Source organism: Labrus mixtus, chromosome 20, assembly GCF_963584025.1.
Source record: "Labrus mixtus chromosome 20, fLabMix1.1, whole genome shotgun sequence".
Lineage (NCBI taxonomy): Eukaryota > Metazoa > Chordata > Actinopteri > Labriformes > Labridae > Labrus > Labrus mixtus.
The window spans coordinates 22,455,370-22,470,829 of NC_083631.1; the positions used below are offsets into that span (position 1 = coordinate 22,455,370).

A 15,460-nucleotide genomic window follows, 5' to 3' on the forward strand; every position below is an offset into this window, starting at 1 on the left:
GGGAGGGGGGGCGTTGGTTTTGTGGTTAATTTGTAACAAATGTTTCATGTCATGTACGTCTTTGTAACCTGCTACTGGATGCTTTGAATTTCCCTCTGGATCAATAAAGTCTCTATCTATCTATCTACCATCACTTGTCATTTCATTCAAAATGAAGTTCTGTGTGTGTGTGCTCGTACCTCGGTTTTTGGCCATGCTCCGCTGCAGGATCTGCTCCACCCTCACCGCCATGTCAGACATGTTCTGCGCTATGGCCTGAATCCGCTCCACCAGGCCTACAGGCTGGATCCTGATCACACACACACAAAAGACAACGACGTCTCCAAATGTTCCAGCAAAAACCATTGAAATTCCCCCCTATTCATGGGCGGTTCTCGGCAGGGGTCAACAGGGGCCAGTGCCCCCTGTGGCCACCCCTCCAAAAGGAAGAGCCCCCCTCATAACACATAAACAGTATTTGACTCACAATCTAGTATTAAATTCTGTTACTGAATCAAATATAAATCATGTTATTTGATGATGTGTTCTATTATTTGGCACACTATTTCTTTTTTTAAAGCGATCATCTTTGTCTATTTTTCACCTGGGTTTAATGTTCCCCTCTGACAAAACAACTGGCCCCAGTTTGGCCCCCTCAGTAAAAGTGGTCTAGAACCACCACTGCCCCTAATTCTCCCCAAAAAAAAAAAGAAAGAGGATGCTGAATTTCTGTTACAGCGTCTTTAATTGAGTCAAATAAGGTGTTTTTTTTTCACCCTTCACTGAGAGCGTCGAGTCGAGAAAGAAAGTCTAATTGTCGAGAACTTGAGGCGTGAAATCTATAAAAGCTTTAAAACACTGACGGATCATTTCTTTGTTGAGATAAAAAAAAAGAAAAAGAAAAAAGAAAAGAAAGCCGGCATATTAAAACCGGTCGCAGGACGGGGAATACAAACAGAAGACAATTAGGTTGTTAGCTAAATGTGTTTTTACTGCACTTGACCTCCGCGGCCTGGAGGCTGCTGGTGAAACAATCCTAATATTTAAATGAAGAGAGAGAGAGAGAGGGGATGAAAACACAGAGGGAGTAAAGACAAGAGGAGGGATTACACTTTATATTTGAGTGCAGCTAAAACAAACAGAGCCCACAGCAAATCTAAAACTTGACAAAAGATTCAAAATCTTACACACGAGTCAGAGTCTGTCATCATACCTGCAGCAGGACGATTAATCTTTCTTTGTCATGATGAACCTTCAGAAAAAGAAATACCATTTCTGTAACACCTCAGAGATGCACTGCAGTGATGTTAATGAATGTCTGCGATGAATAATAAAATATTCCAGAGAAGGACCTCTGACGTGACTCAGCCGAAGGAAAAAAAAAAAATTCAACAGCAAGAAAAGAAAAATTCAGTTTGAATCTTTGGTACGAATGTGAACTTAGTTTAAGCCCCAGTTGTGTCACTGCTGGCTTCATGAATAATAGCACTGAGGCAGATTTGTATTATTGATTCGTCTGCAGAAAGTCGCACTCATAATTATTTTACTGTTTGGTCCATAAAATGTCAGCAAATAATGAAAAATATTCATCTATTCTGTTTATCGTCCTGGAGGAAGAAGAGAAGCAGAGAGAAGTGTCAAGAAAAGTAAAAAACAAAAACAATAAACTTTACCATTTCACTATTCTGCACACACATAGCTTGTAGATATTTCATGTTTTCAGTTCCTTGTGGCTCATCTTAAACCTGCAGAGATCAGAACGTTGAAAAGTAATCCTCAGCTCTGAGAGAGAAACATGCAGAACGACTGGAGAGAGAAAAATCGCTCTAAATGAAATCTTAACTTTTTTCCAAACAAGGTAACGACTTCACTTCCCTGATGTGTTCCGCATACGTGATGATCAGCCCGCAGTGATTGGCCGAGCAGCTGTATCAATTTCTCGTTTTACAAGCAAAACAAACAATCGAATGAATAATTTTAACGAGCTCCTCTCGTCATGCGGCGGTAACTCTGGGATTTACACGGCTCATTAAACGAGCTCCTGAAGATGTGAAATCACACAAACAAAAGGAAGAGATGCAGACGGAGCAGCAACTTTTTACTTTCTTTATTATCGAAGTAACTTTGAGGAACTTTTATTCAGAAACTCCTGATGACACGTTTTGAGAGCAGTTAAGGCCTGAAGGTCTCTGAGTGGAACTGCACTGACAAACATAGTGCTGTTAACTCCTCCCCCTCTTTAGACATCGTGCATCTGCTGAAGAAGATGATGATGCAAAGCCGGCAAAAACATTATGAGAAGCATAATGTTGAATGACAAGGTTCAGTAATAACAGAGCGCCACAGGAATGAGTCCTAAAACCAGGAAGTAAGTTAGCATTTGAGCGCCATGGGGTCTAACGTCTAAAAGTCAACGGGGATGTTGAATGTGTTTGTGGTTAGACGCCTGAAATAAGGTCTGTGGTTAACACAAGCTGAAGAGATGTTGGTGTTTTGTTAGACCACATAAACTACGTTAGGTAATACCTCCACTTGTGAAGTTTGAAGTTTTTACTCGTCTTTAAAAAGGCGGTTGCTAACAAGTGGCTAAATGTGACTACAGCGGTTGTCGGGGACGTTAAACGTCATCACGCCGGACACAGAGGGCGGGAACTCTGTCACTAGTCGGAGATGTCTCCTGTAGGTTTAATCTTTAGGTTAAGGTGAATATTATGTTAGTAAACTATTTATTAAGCTACGTGGATTAGTTTACCGGAGATCGTCTTGAAGCGTAACGCTAGTGACGTCACAATCATCCGACCGTGGTGTTGTTAGCTAGTAGCATAACGTTAGCTTTTTACTTCTGTCGGCCGCATTAACGCTTCAAACATCATAAAAATGGCGTTCATCTGTGAAGATTATCCTGCTGAACAAAACGCCTACGCTTCAGAAACGTGTGTTTGACACAGAGATTATTTTCTGCAGTGATCCAAAATCCAATGAAAACATCCCATAGGAGAATTCTGGTTAGACGCCATGGCGACGCTACTTCAGGGTTGGCCTACAAAAATACGTCATGTGGTTTGTTCTCTATTCACAACTTTTGAAAAATATGACTCTGCAAAGAAAACTTTTTGGGCGTCGCCTGAGACATGACTTGTGTTGGACGACTTTCTGCAGCCGGTAAATCTGCTTCACATGAGACAACGATGACACCGATAACGACACCGCCAGTCTCAATCTGTTCTGAATAATATCAGCAGGGATGAACACTCTGCTTCTCGCTCGCTCACTCTCTCTCTTTGTTCCTCTTCTTGGCTTCATTCATCACCCTCCTCTTCCTCTCAGCCGTTATATCAAACAGTACAGAGACGCGCTAACTAGCTTCTTTTTATAACTGAAGGCTGCCGTGTGAACTAGTGATGTAAAGTTGTACGCACTTCCTGTGAGATGACCTCAGTCACATCCTGCAGTAAACAGGTGATTGGACCGTGCTGTGGACATGGAAGAGACGCCATTCTCCCCGTTGAAAGTTACTGTGCTTTAAATCGACCTTTTCCAACAACTACTTTAAAGGTCCCATATTCTTCTTTTCCTGGTTTTATATGCTCTTTAGTGTGTTTTCCAAGTGTCCTGTGCATGTTTAGTCACATCTATTTGCAAAAATTCAAAGTCTGCGGAAACGCGGCTTCTCCTACGTCCTCCTGTTAGCTGTAGCATTAGCCGCATGTAACGCTCGGTTCTAGCCCCCCTCGATAAAAATTGCCAGTGTGACGTCTTGTCAGTGTGAGATCACTGATCTAAGCCCATTGGCTCGTTGTGGTAAGCCCAGCAGCTCATGTTGCTCGCCCATTAACTTCTGTAGCACGCCCACGATATGCCGTAGCCTGCGGTAGCACAGTAGTGCTAAGGTGCTAATGTTTATACTCCCCTCGGACTGAGCGGTGGCTGCATTCCCAATGTGGTAAAAGGGGCGGGACATTTCCGAGAACCGTGCTGAGCGACTGACCAATAACGACAGAGCCGACAGGCCGACCAATCAGATCAGACTTGGCACACGTGGGGACTCTGAACGTGGGCACTTCAGAGCCTCAGAGAGAGAGTCGGAAGAGAGCCTGTGCATGGAGCGACAGAACATGAAAACAGACACTTTTTTATAACTTTAGCTATTGTGAACATACTTTAGTAGGTACATAGATTAAATATAAGAACCCCTAAAAAAGGGCAGAATATGACCTTTAAAGTGGGAAAGTGACATATTGTTGCTTTAAAGAAAAAGAGGACGACCTTGTTGTTCATAACGGTTTGGAAGGTCGGTTAAAGGTTTCCCTGTTTGAATATCTCTCTGTAATCTCGGAGCTCATCTCTGACTCTCAGCCCTCCAAAAGGTTTTATCACCTGCACACACACAGGTACGCAGAAAAGTCACGACTCATCGCTATGAGATTCACTTTGACCACCAAGTTAGTTTTTAAAAAACTCTTTGGCCTTTGCCACAGTTACGCTCGGTTCGGTCCCTGAGGGGCCAATTAAGTGAGCCGCAGCTGAATGCCTGAGAGTATATCCACGGGGCTTTGTGTGGAGAAAATTTAATTCTGTAAGTGTAATATCAAACTGAAAGATAAAAAATAATCTTAAGGAGAGTTTTGGGCCGGAGAACAATAAACGCTTTCCAGCAGGTTATTAAAGCAGTGAGTCACACTGGGGGGATGTTTTGGTTTCCTTTGTCGCATCAGAAATAAATCCACTTCCTGTCTTCTTAGAGGGAGTGAAAAATGAGGAACTTCTTTTATGTGCTCAAAGGCGAAACACTTATCGATGTTAACACATTTTTGTTGAACATTATCACAGCAAAACCCCCAAGACAAAATGTGTGAAGATAAAACAATTAACCCTGAAAAAGGAAACATTTTAGCATTACTTAAACACTTCAGGATTAAACTTCAGCTGCCTACATGAAGAGAAAAGTAAAAGTAGACCTCCACCTTGACTCAGCTAAAGAAAGAAAATCAGAGCTCAAAAAGCAGAAAATAAATCTGTTTGAAAGTAGGGTTAGCTTGTAATGTCAGATATACTATATGTTATTAGTACACCGATGTAAAGTTAGTTTCATATTTGAAGTTTAGCGATGCAGGTCAGGCAGATTATTTCTTTATAAAAAACTTAGCTTGACATGTTGTCTCAGTCAAACTTTTTTTGTGTAGCGCCAAGAAATCTTATCTCGAGACGCTTTACAAAAGAGCAGGTTAAGTAACATACTCATTGTTAGGAAAACTGGGATGCAGGAAGGATTTCTCCTTTGTGTTCCTCTCGTTCCTGTCGTCCTCACTTCCTCGCCGCTGAGGTTTTGGTCGGAGCAGGCCGTGCATGATTGAGGACGGCGGTGGTTGTGGGGACGACACAGTCCGATGGTGGTGGCTGGGCGTCAGGGACGTCGGGTGGTAGTAGTGCCAGATCATCTCGCTGAAGGTTGGGGGAGCTCCGTCTACTCGAGAGCCTGGACTCTGCTACCAGAACTTCTTTACTTTTTCCTGATTAACAGTTTTGTTTTGGTTGTTTAAACCTACAGTATTTTCAGAGCCTTAAGATGAATGGTCTGTAGGTCTGCAGCAGACTTCCTAATACATTTATTGAATCACCATGAAATATTGTGACAACATCCATGTTGGCATGAGGCCAGACACAATGACCCTCCCTTTAGCACTGCTAGCAGGACATCTTCATAATGAATAATTCTTCTTGTTTGACGTTTGTTTTTATAAAATCGAGATAACAAGAATTTGAATTTGACCCTTTTTTTGGGGTCAATTAAGTATTTTTTTGTGTGGATCAAAGTGGAGTTGGTTATTTAAGTCAAATAAAGATCAATGCAGTGAGAAAAAAGGGCAATTTTAAAATCTTAAATTAGGATCAGGCTGACAAAAGAGGAGGAACATTGTTCTGTAGATTAATTTAGAAGGACATGAAACGTCCAAATCTAAAAATATTGATGTTAATTTGAGCTCCTTTATGTCTGGAAGAAAAGACCACGCGACAAAACGTGCTTCAAGTTGTTGCAGCTCGTCTGTTTAGTGGCCACACGTTGTAACATTGAATTGTTTAATGTTTCATAAGAGGCGTTTGAATAATTATTTCTGGCTCAGTTAACCGATGACTGGAGAGGAGATATTTCCGGGGCTGAGAGGAAGAATAGATTTAATGTCAGGACGCGGGAGAGAGAGAAAAAAAAAACAAAGAACAAAAGCCGGAGACAAGAGAGAGCTTCCTCTCCTCAAACCTTGAGCAGGTGCAGGTATTAGAACTGGTCTGTCGCCATGGCAACCGCAGAGCACCCACAACTCGGGGCTGCCAGCTTCAACTTGTCCAGCAAGACCCCTTGCTCTACCTTTTTTTTTTTTTTTCAATTTATGAGAGTCTCTTTTATTTCTCCTGCTGCCCGAGGAGAGGGAGGGGGGTTTGTTCTAACACATATCATCTTCTTTGACACCGAGGCTCTTTTAACAGCAGGGGTCTGCTCTGCTGGGATGCCCCAGGGCTCAACACTTGGCCCACTTTCTCTTCTTCACACTTCATGTTTTCTACTAAACCATTACTTTGTCAGTGAAATACAACTTTGGTATGCAAGCCAATCTGAAACATGTAAAAGAGCATTCTCCAGACCACCTTTACATGTCAAGCTGCTGCTCTTTCCTAGCATCTTTCTATCACCAATGATACTTTTTTCGGCAGATTTTGAATGTTTCAGCATCAGTCTACTCAGCAGAACTTTTCCAGCGCTCACAAGAAGCTCAGGAAAAGATATTAACTCAGTGATCCTCTCCTGTTTGTTTCAGATTTGACAGATATCAATGAATCAAAATCTGCATAACCTCTGCTGCAGCTTCTTAAATGAGGATACCTGATGCACAATTCTTAAAACGATAAACCATGACGTGCTATTTCCCTTGATGGCTTAGATTAGCACGGCCTTTCTTCACCTGTCTACTGTGATCTCTGAATGTTTGTGCAGGAAAAACTAACCATACATGACAGCTGGTGGCCTTTCACATGAGCTGTATCTTTAAATAAATCACACCTGACAGGCGTTAGAAAAACACAGAATCTGTACCTGTCGAGGGCTGAGCTGAGCTCATCCAGCCTGTGTGTGTCTGTGGTGTTTCCCAGTTTGGACAGAGCATCCATCCTCTTCATAATGACCTCCAGCATGTCACTGATTTTCCTCAGCACGCCTCGGGACTCTGGGCTGCCGATGACTGAAAAAAAAAAAACATGAGCAAACACAGAGACATGTTTTAATAACTTGTAAGGTTGTCAGAATGTTAATGCTGCACCTTTTGAAATGTAAACAATATGGGAAGGTGGGGAAAAAAAATCAAGATTCTTATCTTAGATTCAATACTTCCAAAAATCGATTTTTATTTGTGTGCACCAAGGAAATCAAAATGCCAAATGGAGCAGCAAGAAATTCAGCCAGTCTCACAGAAGACTGGAGTAGATGCTGAAGTATGAACTTATTCAAAAAATAGACTTAGAATCCATGAATCATTTTGAATCCAAAATAGATAAACCTAAGAATCAAAATCCAATCATGAGACTCCCAAAGACTCCCAGGCCTAATCAGAATGTTGATTATTAACAACCAAAATAAATGGGTTATGTCACATGTTAAAGGCTTTATATGCGATTTTTTGATCCAGCAGATGTCGCCCTTGAGCACCAGCATGAAACCAAAACAACTCGCGCTGCATTGTTGTGTTAGCACACTAATGCTAGCGATCTTTATTCTGCTCGTATCTTCACACTGCATGTAAATTTACCTGAAATGAGCGTGATCTAGAAACACAGTTAAGCAGTGAGTACAGTATGTTATTCTTCTTTTCTCTAGTCCCTCAATTAAACAACTTTTATACACGAGGGGAGGAGTCAGCCGTCCGTCCGGGCGATGTAAACAAACTGAAGATAGGACTCTGAAAACATAACAGACAGTGGGACTCGGGTGTTACACCCATTGTAGACAGTCATGACTCACAGAGTTATTTTCAGAGGAGATACTTGATTTCTACATTTACGTGTGAAAAATTGCATATAAAGACTTTAAAGAAACATAACTGGGTTTAAAAAAAGGTCAAAACAAAGAGCTCTTTGTTCTGAATCAAAACACGGAAATACACTTCTGAAAGGATTTACTGCCGCTGTAATTTCACTCTTGTCGTCACATTCAGGGTCATATATTAAAGTTGTTTTTTTTCATGTTGCAATTTACCCTCCGCTCACTTCAAAAGTCTGGTTTCTCTTTTATTTTGTCCTTCATGACTCAATCAGGAGCCCGGCTTTACAGCAAAACACATCAATGTGCAAATGAGTGTGACGGAACTGTTTTGTTTTTTTCTTTGTTTCAAATGATTAACAACCTGACAGGTGGCACACCGGAGCCATGCTGTTAGTGAACACCTAGTCCATTAATGAGCTGCAGGCTGCAGACAACAAGGTCAACACGGGTCGAAAAAACTGCAACGCCACGGAGAGGAGGTCCTGACCCCTGTGCTGTTGTCTTTGATTACATTAAGCTAACACCACAGAGAGAAGTTATTAACGTGCAAAACGTTCAGAAAACAGGTTGACGTTGCTTAGAAAGAGGAATAATTCCACTCTTGACACTTAAGAGCAGCTTTGTGTTTTTTGATCCTCTGAGTAAAAATAAAGAGCAGACACCACCAGCAGCCTCGTAGTGCTCTCCTTTTCTCTGTAACTTGAGTGGAAAAATAAAGCCTCCCCGCTCGCCTTAACAATTGCATTAAGCTTTAAAAAAAAAAAAGTGCAATGTGCCGCACACTCTCCCCTCCAGTCAAAGTTCATTCATCACCGCCCGACAGAGAAGTCACCTCTCTCTGCCGAGGGGAGAAATTGTGTTACAAATAAGGACTGAGTGAGAAGTCTCCGAAGTCTGTTAACGTTTGAAGAGAGGACGAGGAGCGCAGAGCTTCATAAAATCAGATTAGTGAAACAGTTGCAGGGGGTCAGGATGAGAGTGGCTGTATTAGAGAGAGAGACCAGATATCCCTTTGAATCGCTCTTCTTCTGCTGCCTGCACACATTTCCCTTCTGTAGCTCAGTGTAGTGTCTTGACTTTTCCAGAATAACTTCAGTCACACTGGACTAAAGAAGACTCACTTTGAATAATTCAGAAGTTCACAACAATATTCCTCCTGCAGACGGAAAGACAGGAGAAATGAATTCTTAGACACGCAGCGGTGTATCTGTTCATTTTCCAAACAGAATGACAGAATGACACCGGACAGGACGGGAGAGGAGATGGCAGAGTGCTGAGGGAAACACTGACTTTATCTTCTTATCATATTTTCATCTAAACTTTCACTGTGTGATCCTATTCAAGGGCTGCAGCCTTCACAGTGCGCTCTTTAAGACTGACTACATCACAGCATCGCGTCAAATGCTGCATTCATGTGCCGCTCGGGTGGTCCAAATTTCCAAGTTGGGAAGTCGATCTTCCGACTTTATTGTCTTCAAGTGATTTCAGTTTGGAAAGTCTGAATGTCGTCTCTAAAACCGGAAGGATCGAGGCATGTCCGATGTGTCCTTGGAGCAGCTGTGGGTCAGTGGGTAGAGTTGTAACCTCGAGGGTTCGATCTCCAGCTGGGCAACATGTCCGATGATGTGTCCTTGGGCAAGATGCTTAACCCGCTGCTTTGGCGGCGGCGGCGGCGTATGAATGGGATTAGTTACTTCTGATGGTCACATCAGTGTGTGAATGTGTGGGTGTGGCCTGTGATGTAAAAGCACTTTGAGTAGTCAGAAGACTAGAAAAGAAATATACAAGCTGAAGTCCATTAATCATTTAGCGGTCGTAAAATAGAAGTTTAAAGAGTCATTTTTTGAAAGATTTATTTTTGGGGCTTTTTGTGCCTTTAATGGAGAGACAGGACAGTGGATGGAGTTGGAAAATCAGGGCGAGAGAGAGAGAGGAATGACATGCGGGAAAGGAGCCACAGGCCGGATTCCAACCTGGGCCGCCCACTTTGAGGACTTTAGCCTCCATACATGGGGCACGCGCTCTAACCACTGCGCCACCAGCGCCCTAGAGTCATTTGTATTAAACTCATCAGAATTAGAAGCAATTTGTTGTCAAAAAACCAAAAAGGGGCTTTGATACTACAAATCTAAATTCTTCATGCTACATGTGTAGGGACGCATCTCTACTTTGTGCTGTAATGTTTGCTCTCTCTATCGGAGAAGAGCAAAGCTCGGGGGCTGAGGTGTGGGAGAAACTTACACTTCTTCACTCTCACACCGAGCTCGTTTATCACCATTACTACAGCCTCTCTTCCCACACAGAACATTTTTAGAGCTCAGCCTTATATACTGTGTGCAATCAACTCGTCATCAGGCGGCTCCTCACTCTTTGTTTCCCGCAGCCTCCTGGGAAACATTGGCTGGTGTGTTTGTTGATTTCAGTGCTTCAAATGGTAACTATGTGCTAACATACGACCCCCCCCCCCCCCCAACACGTGTTGTCCCTCATCCGCTGGTTAATAAAGGGCCAAGTTAGCAGCAGCTAACCTCCTTTAATGACTCGATTTCCAAAGTGCCAGAGCACAATCAATACTATGAACAAACTCCAATTAGACGGCCGTTTGTTTACTGTAGCCCGCCGTGTACACAGAGAGGGACACACAGCTGCATACAAAGAGACTCATCAGCTTCCTTCTGTGATCAGTGATTCAAATATCATCTATCGCACAAACACCAACTGCCCCCAAACCCACCCACCCTAAGCTCTGCTCTGCTCTGAGGGGACATTTTAATGTTTGTCTGCACAACATAAAGAACTAGAACTACTTTGTAAATACAGGTTTTATCAGGATCACTGTTGGTCAGTTTAGGGTTCAAAATTTAAGAATGGCAATAAAATTAAAATTCAAACATGCTTTAAAGATATAATATGTAGATTCAGCCACCAGGGGGCTCTCAATCAACACTACAATAACAAAAGAGGACGTCGAGGCTAGCGGGGAATCATGGGAGTGATTCTCTCTCTACCCCCCACCCCGTTGAAACCGACCTGAGGAAGAAAATATGTTTACCAACGATGCAAGTTTAATCTACAAGATGTTTTTTTTTATCACAGCAGCGCATACAGCAACAGCACGGCAGCTTTCAGTAGCTTCCTTATGAAGCGGTTTTTGACATGCCGGTGTTTCCACGGCAACGATAAACATTCCGTCGGTCATGGCGGCTCATCACGGCGGCCGCCTCGACAAGACACGTCCCGTTACAACCTAAGAAATGACAGATTTCTCTGGCTTTGATAACTGTTGGAAATATTTGAGGTAACGTACTCAACAAAAAATAATCTATATAACAGGTTTAGTCAACTTTTTAATGAATTTAGATATTCGAATATAAACATTGTCATGAAATTCTACAAATTGTCGGTTTAAATTAGGACACTGAAGCCGTCTTTTCAAGACAAACACACATAATCACCAAGCAGAGCACAACAAACATGTAAAAATAAACAACACTGCTGCAGCAGGAACAACCAGTGGAACGAGTGTTTCTACATTTAGTAAGTTATTCATCATCAAAACAATTGATTTCAACAGCGTGTCGTGATTTATTTATGTTAAAAAGAAATCCTTTTTCCTCCCCACCGGCACAATCGAGCGGCTAATAAATAAATCCTGTCATCTCTAATACGCTCGCTGGCTCGGCTAGTTTTCCCAGCGAGGGGGGGGGGGGGCTCAGGGTCAGACCTCTCCATCTTCACCTGACAGCTGGAGAAATACATGCAATCCTTTCTGCTCTACACACACACACACACCTCTCACTCTTAACTCAAACATTCATTAAAAAAGCGGCTGATTGAAATAGAGTTTCTCTCTTTTTTGGCACCTATGTGGGGGGAGCTGACGGATCCAAGAGCTTTTAGGAGCTGTAAACGTCTGTCACCTCTTCTCCCTGTGCAGCCGCAGCCTCTTATTGGTCCTGACAGAGAGGGAAAGGAAAACTACCTGCTCTACCCTACCTTCTCTGCTGGCTCTCTGTTGCTTTAATTAACACCTCAGTCGATCTTTTCCATTTGTAATCCGGCCTGATTCTCGACGCAGAGTGCAAACGATAAACAAACACATTCAGATAAAGGCAGGGAGGCGTTTCCTTCATTCCGCCCCGGCTGTGCTGCTGCATTGTTTATTGATTTAATACAGCTTTATATGGGTGGATACATTTCTCAGTAAAAGCAGCAGAGCATCTTTATAAAAGGTGAGTATAAAGTCAGACTCTAACACAGCGACTGCCTGCCAAACACACCAGTGTCCCCGCCGCATTCAATCCTTTATTTCCAGGACCGGAGAGTTTTGTAGTTTTATTCTCTTTTATGTTCTCGCTCTAACCTTGTGCAGAGCCATGAAAATATGATGAGCATTTGCATAAACACATTTCCTGTTTTCACACAGAAAATGCTTGCATGAATGCAACAAAAAAAAAAAGAAACAACAAGAATAGAAAATGCAACCTAAAGCACGTCTGAAAAGTGAACTTCCTGACCCAGTTTTACAACTCACCCTACAAAGCTGGAAATGTCTGAGAAACAATACATACAGTCTAAAAATATAGGCTGAAATCTGACTACCAGATTCACTTCAAGCTGCTGAGTTTCAGTGATAGAGCACAAAGTGTTGTTTGATCTTGTTCGTGCATTAGTTATTTGTGTTTCTGTGTTAAGTGCATGTGTGAAGACTTTACACACACAATGCACACTTAGATAAGTTTGTTTTTTAACTGTTTATTTTTCAATTTTACAAAACAAGACATTCTGTGACATAGGACTTTTCTCTATAATTATATATAATAATAGTAATTAAAGTTTTTATTTGTGATTTTTCACACTTAAATATATAAATCAAGTATCTCCTCTGAAAATAACTCTGTGAGTCATGACTGTCTACAATGGGTGTAACACCCGAGTCCCACTGTCTGTGATGTTTTCAGAGTTTTCAGAGTCCTATCTTCACTTTGTTTACATCGCCAGGACGGCCGGCTGACTCCTCCCCTCGTGTATAAAAGTTGTTTAATTGAGGGACTAGAGAAAAGAAGAATAACATACTGTACTCACTGCTTAACTGTGTTTCTAGATCACGCTCATTTCAGGTAAATTTACATGCAGTGTGAAGATACGAGCAGAATAAAGATCGCTAGCATTAGCATGCTAACACAACAATGCAGCGCGAGTTGTTTTGGTTTCATGCTGGAGCTCAAGGGCGACATCTGCTGGATCAAAAAATCACATATAAAGCCTTTAAGTGGTACATGAAGTAAATAAATAAAAAGGTACATGAAACAAGTTACTGTACTTATTTCAGAGACAGACATCTTCTTGCTGCAGCTATTTTAAAGTGAAGCCTGATTTATAGTTCTGCTTGAATCTATGTTGTAGGATACACTGTAGGTTTGTGTAGCCCGACAAGCACCTCCTTCAAAAAATTTTACTGGGAGAAAGGACGCAGACTGTAAGCCTTGTGATTGGTCCGCTGGGTAGCTTTGTACTTCCTGTAACATTTCTGATAAATTGCAATAAATTCACAATTCTGCAGAAGGAAAATGCTATCATGCTATTTATCATCAGCTCAAAATCAAACATTATGCGCTTGGTTTCAGTTGCCATGCTGTTCCACCAAAAGCAGATAACGTGGCAAAAAAGGAAACTCATAACAAAAGAAGCATAGAAGTCGTACTTCTGCACACTGCAGGTTTTGTAGGCGGAGCTACACAGACACACCGACGCAGAAGTATAAACCAGGGTTAATTGCTGCAATTAAAACAGAGGAGCTTAATTTCCCACTTCTGCCTCCGAGAGACAATTTAATCAGCTGCAACACGTCGACATGGTATCATAAAGTATATATAACTCTGAAAACCAAACTTCACATTAAACTTAACCACTAAACCAATACAGAGAGTTGAGATCAGCGTCAATGGGGGGAAAAACATCTGAGGCAGATACTTGTTAGGAGTCACGGCCCAGCAATCTGTTCGACCCCTACCTGCTGCACAATCCTCAAAAAAAATCCCAGTTTATCCCACCAGGTGACTGCAGCTTGTGAGAAAGAGAACAGTGAGCCTTCATCTTTTATTCACACCTTTCTTCTTCTTCTTCTTCTTCTTCTTCTTCTTCTTCTTCTTCTTTCAGACTGACAGGCCAAGCAGCCAGCTGCATATTAATTTCCAGTTATTCTTAACTGCCAGTGAGGGATCTTCAGAAGCAAAAGGTCAGTTTATTTTATTCACAACACTTTGAGGAGGAAGAGCCGAGCCGCTTCTATTTCCAGCTGATTGTTTATCTCGTTTTTCATTTAGAAAAAAAGAAAATAAAAATAAAAGTACCGACGCTCACAGCTCTGATAGACCTGCAAATGCCACGTCCTCGCAAAGGATCCGTGTTGGGACTGATTTTCAATGCATCACACTGTGGAGACCCGCTGAGCCATGAAATATAAAAAAAATGTTCCACCGGTGTCTAAAAGGACGGCAGAGAACAAGATGCTCTCTGCTCACCTGATGCTCTGCCGCTCCAATAAGTCATGGATTTAAAACTTTAAAGTGATTTTTCACACTTAAATATAACAGAAATCAAGTATCTCCTCTGAAAATAACTCTGTGAGTCATGACTGTCTACAATGGGTGTAACACCCGAGTCCCACTGTCTGTGATGTTTTCAGAGTTTTCCGAGTCATATCTTCACTTTGTTTACATCGCCCGGACAGCCGGCTGACTCCTCCCCTCGTGTATAAAAGTTGTTTAATTGAGGGACTAGAGAAAAGAAGAATAACATACTGTACTCACTGCTTAACTGTGTTTCTAGATCACGCTCATTTCAGGTAAATTTACATGCAGTGTGAAGATACGAGCATAATAAAGATCGCTAGCATTAGCATGCTAACACAACAATGCAGCGCGAGTTGTTTTGGTTTCATGCTGGTGCTCAAGGGCGACGTCTGCTGGATCAAAAAATCACATAAAGCCTTTAAAGGGAAAGGAGGGTAAGGTGAAACACAATTGAGCAGAAACCTCAGGTGTTGAAAATGCAGTTCCTCTAGTGTCCACTTGAGGCTGGCTGCAAACGCCAAGAATCCCCAGTGCGTTTTAAAATTTTAAACACGTTCACAGCCTGGTACCAAACACAGTTTTAGTTTCTAAAGCTCGTTTCTTTGTTGATAAAAGCAGAACAGGTGTGACTTTTTTCAAGGCTAAGATTTTTGCATACATTTGCATAACTGGGGGCGTGGCCGAGTTGACTGACAGGTGGATGCATTGTGTTTGTCAGCAGGCTGAATGCGCCTCTCTGCCTGTTTTTGGATTGAGCGAAAGTCTGGTTGCTTAGAAAATGTTCGACACCGTGTGTTTTTAGACGATATAGTCTATCGTCAGAACGCTGCAGGGCTGCCAGGGGAGATCTGCTCTCCAGTGCTGGGGGAGATTGATC

At 42.1% G+C, this 15,460-nt stretch overlaps 1 protein-coding gene across 1 annotated transcript in view; it reads right to left on the reverse strand.

The window, feature by feature from the left end:
* The window catches only part of LOC132954227 (alpha-1,6-mannosylglycoprotein 6-beta-N-acetylglucosaminyltransferase B-like), a 73,881-nt gene that overhangs the window by 47,355 nt on the left and 11,066 nt on the right, over window positions 1–15,460 (reverse strand). Inside the window, exons 3-4 of the mRNA XM_061026741.1 lie at window positions 7,067–7,211; window positions 180–289 (exon numbers count right to left, since the gene is read on the reverse strand). Of these exons, the coding sequence (XP_060882724.1) occupies window positions 180–289; window positions 7,067–7,211 (255 nt within the window). The remainder of the gene's footprint in view (window positions 1–179; window positions 290–7,066; window positions 7,212–15,460) is intronic.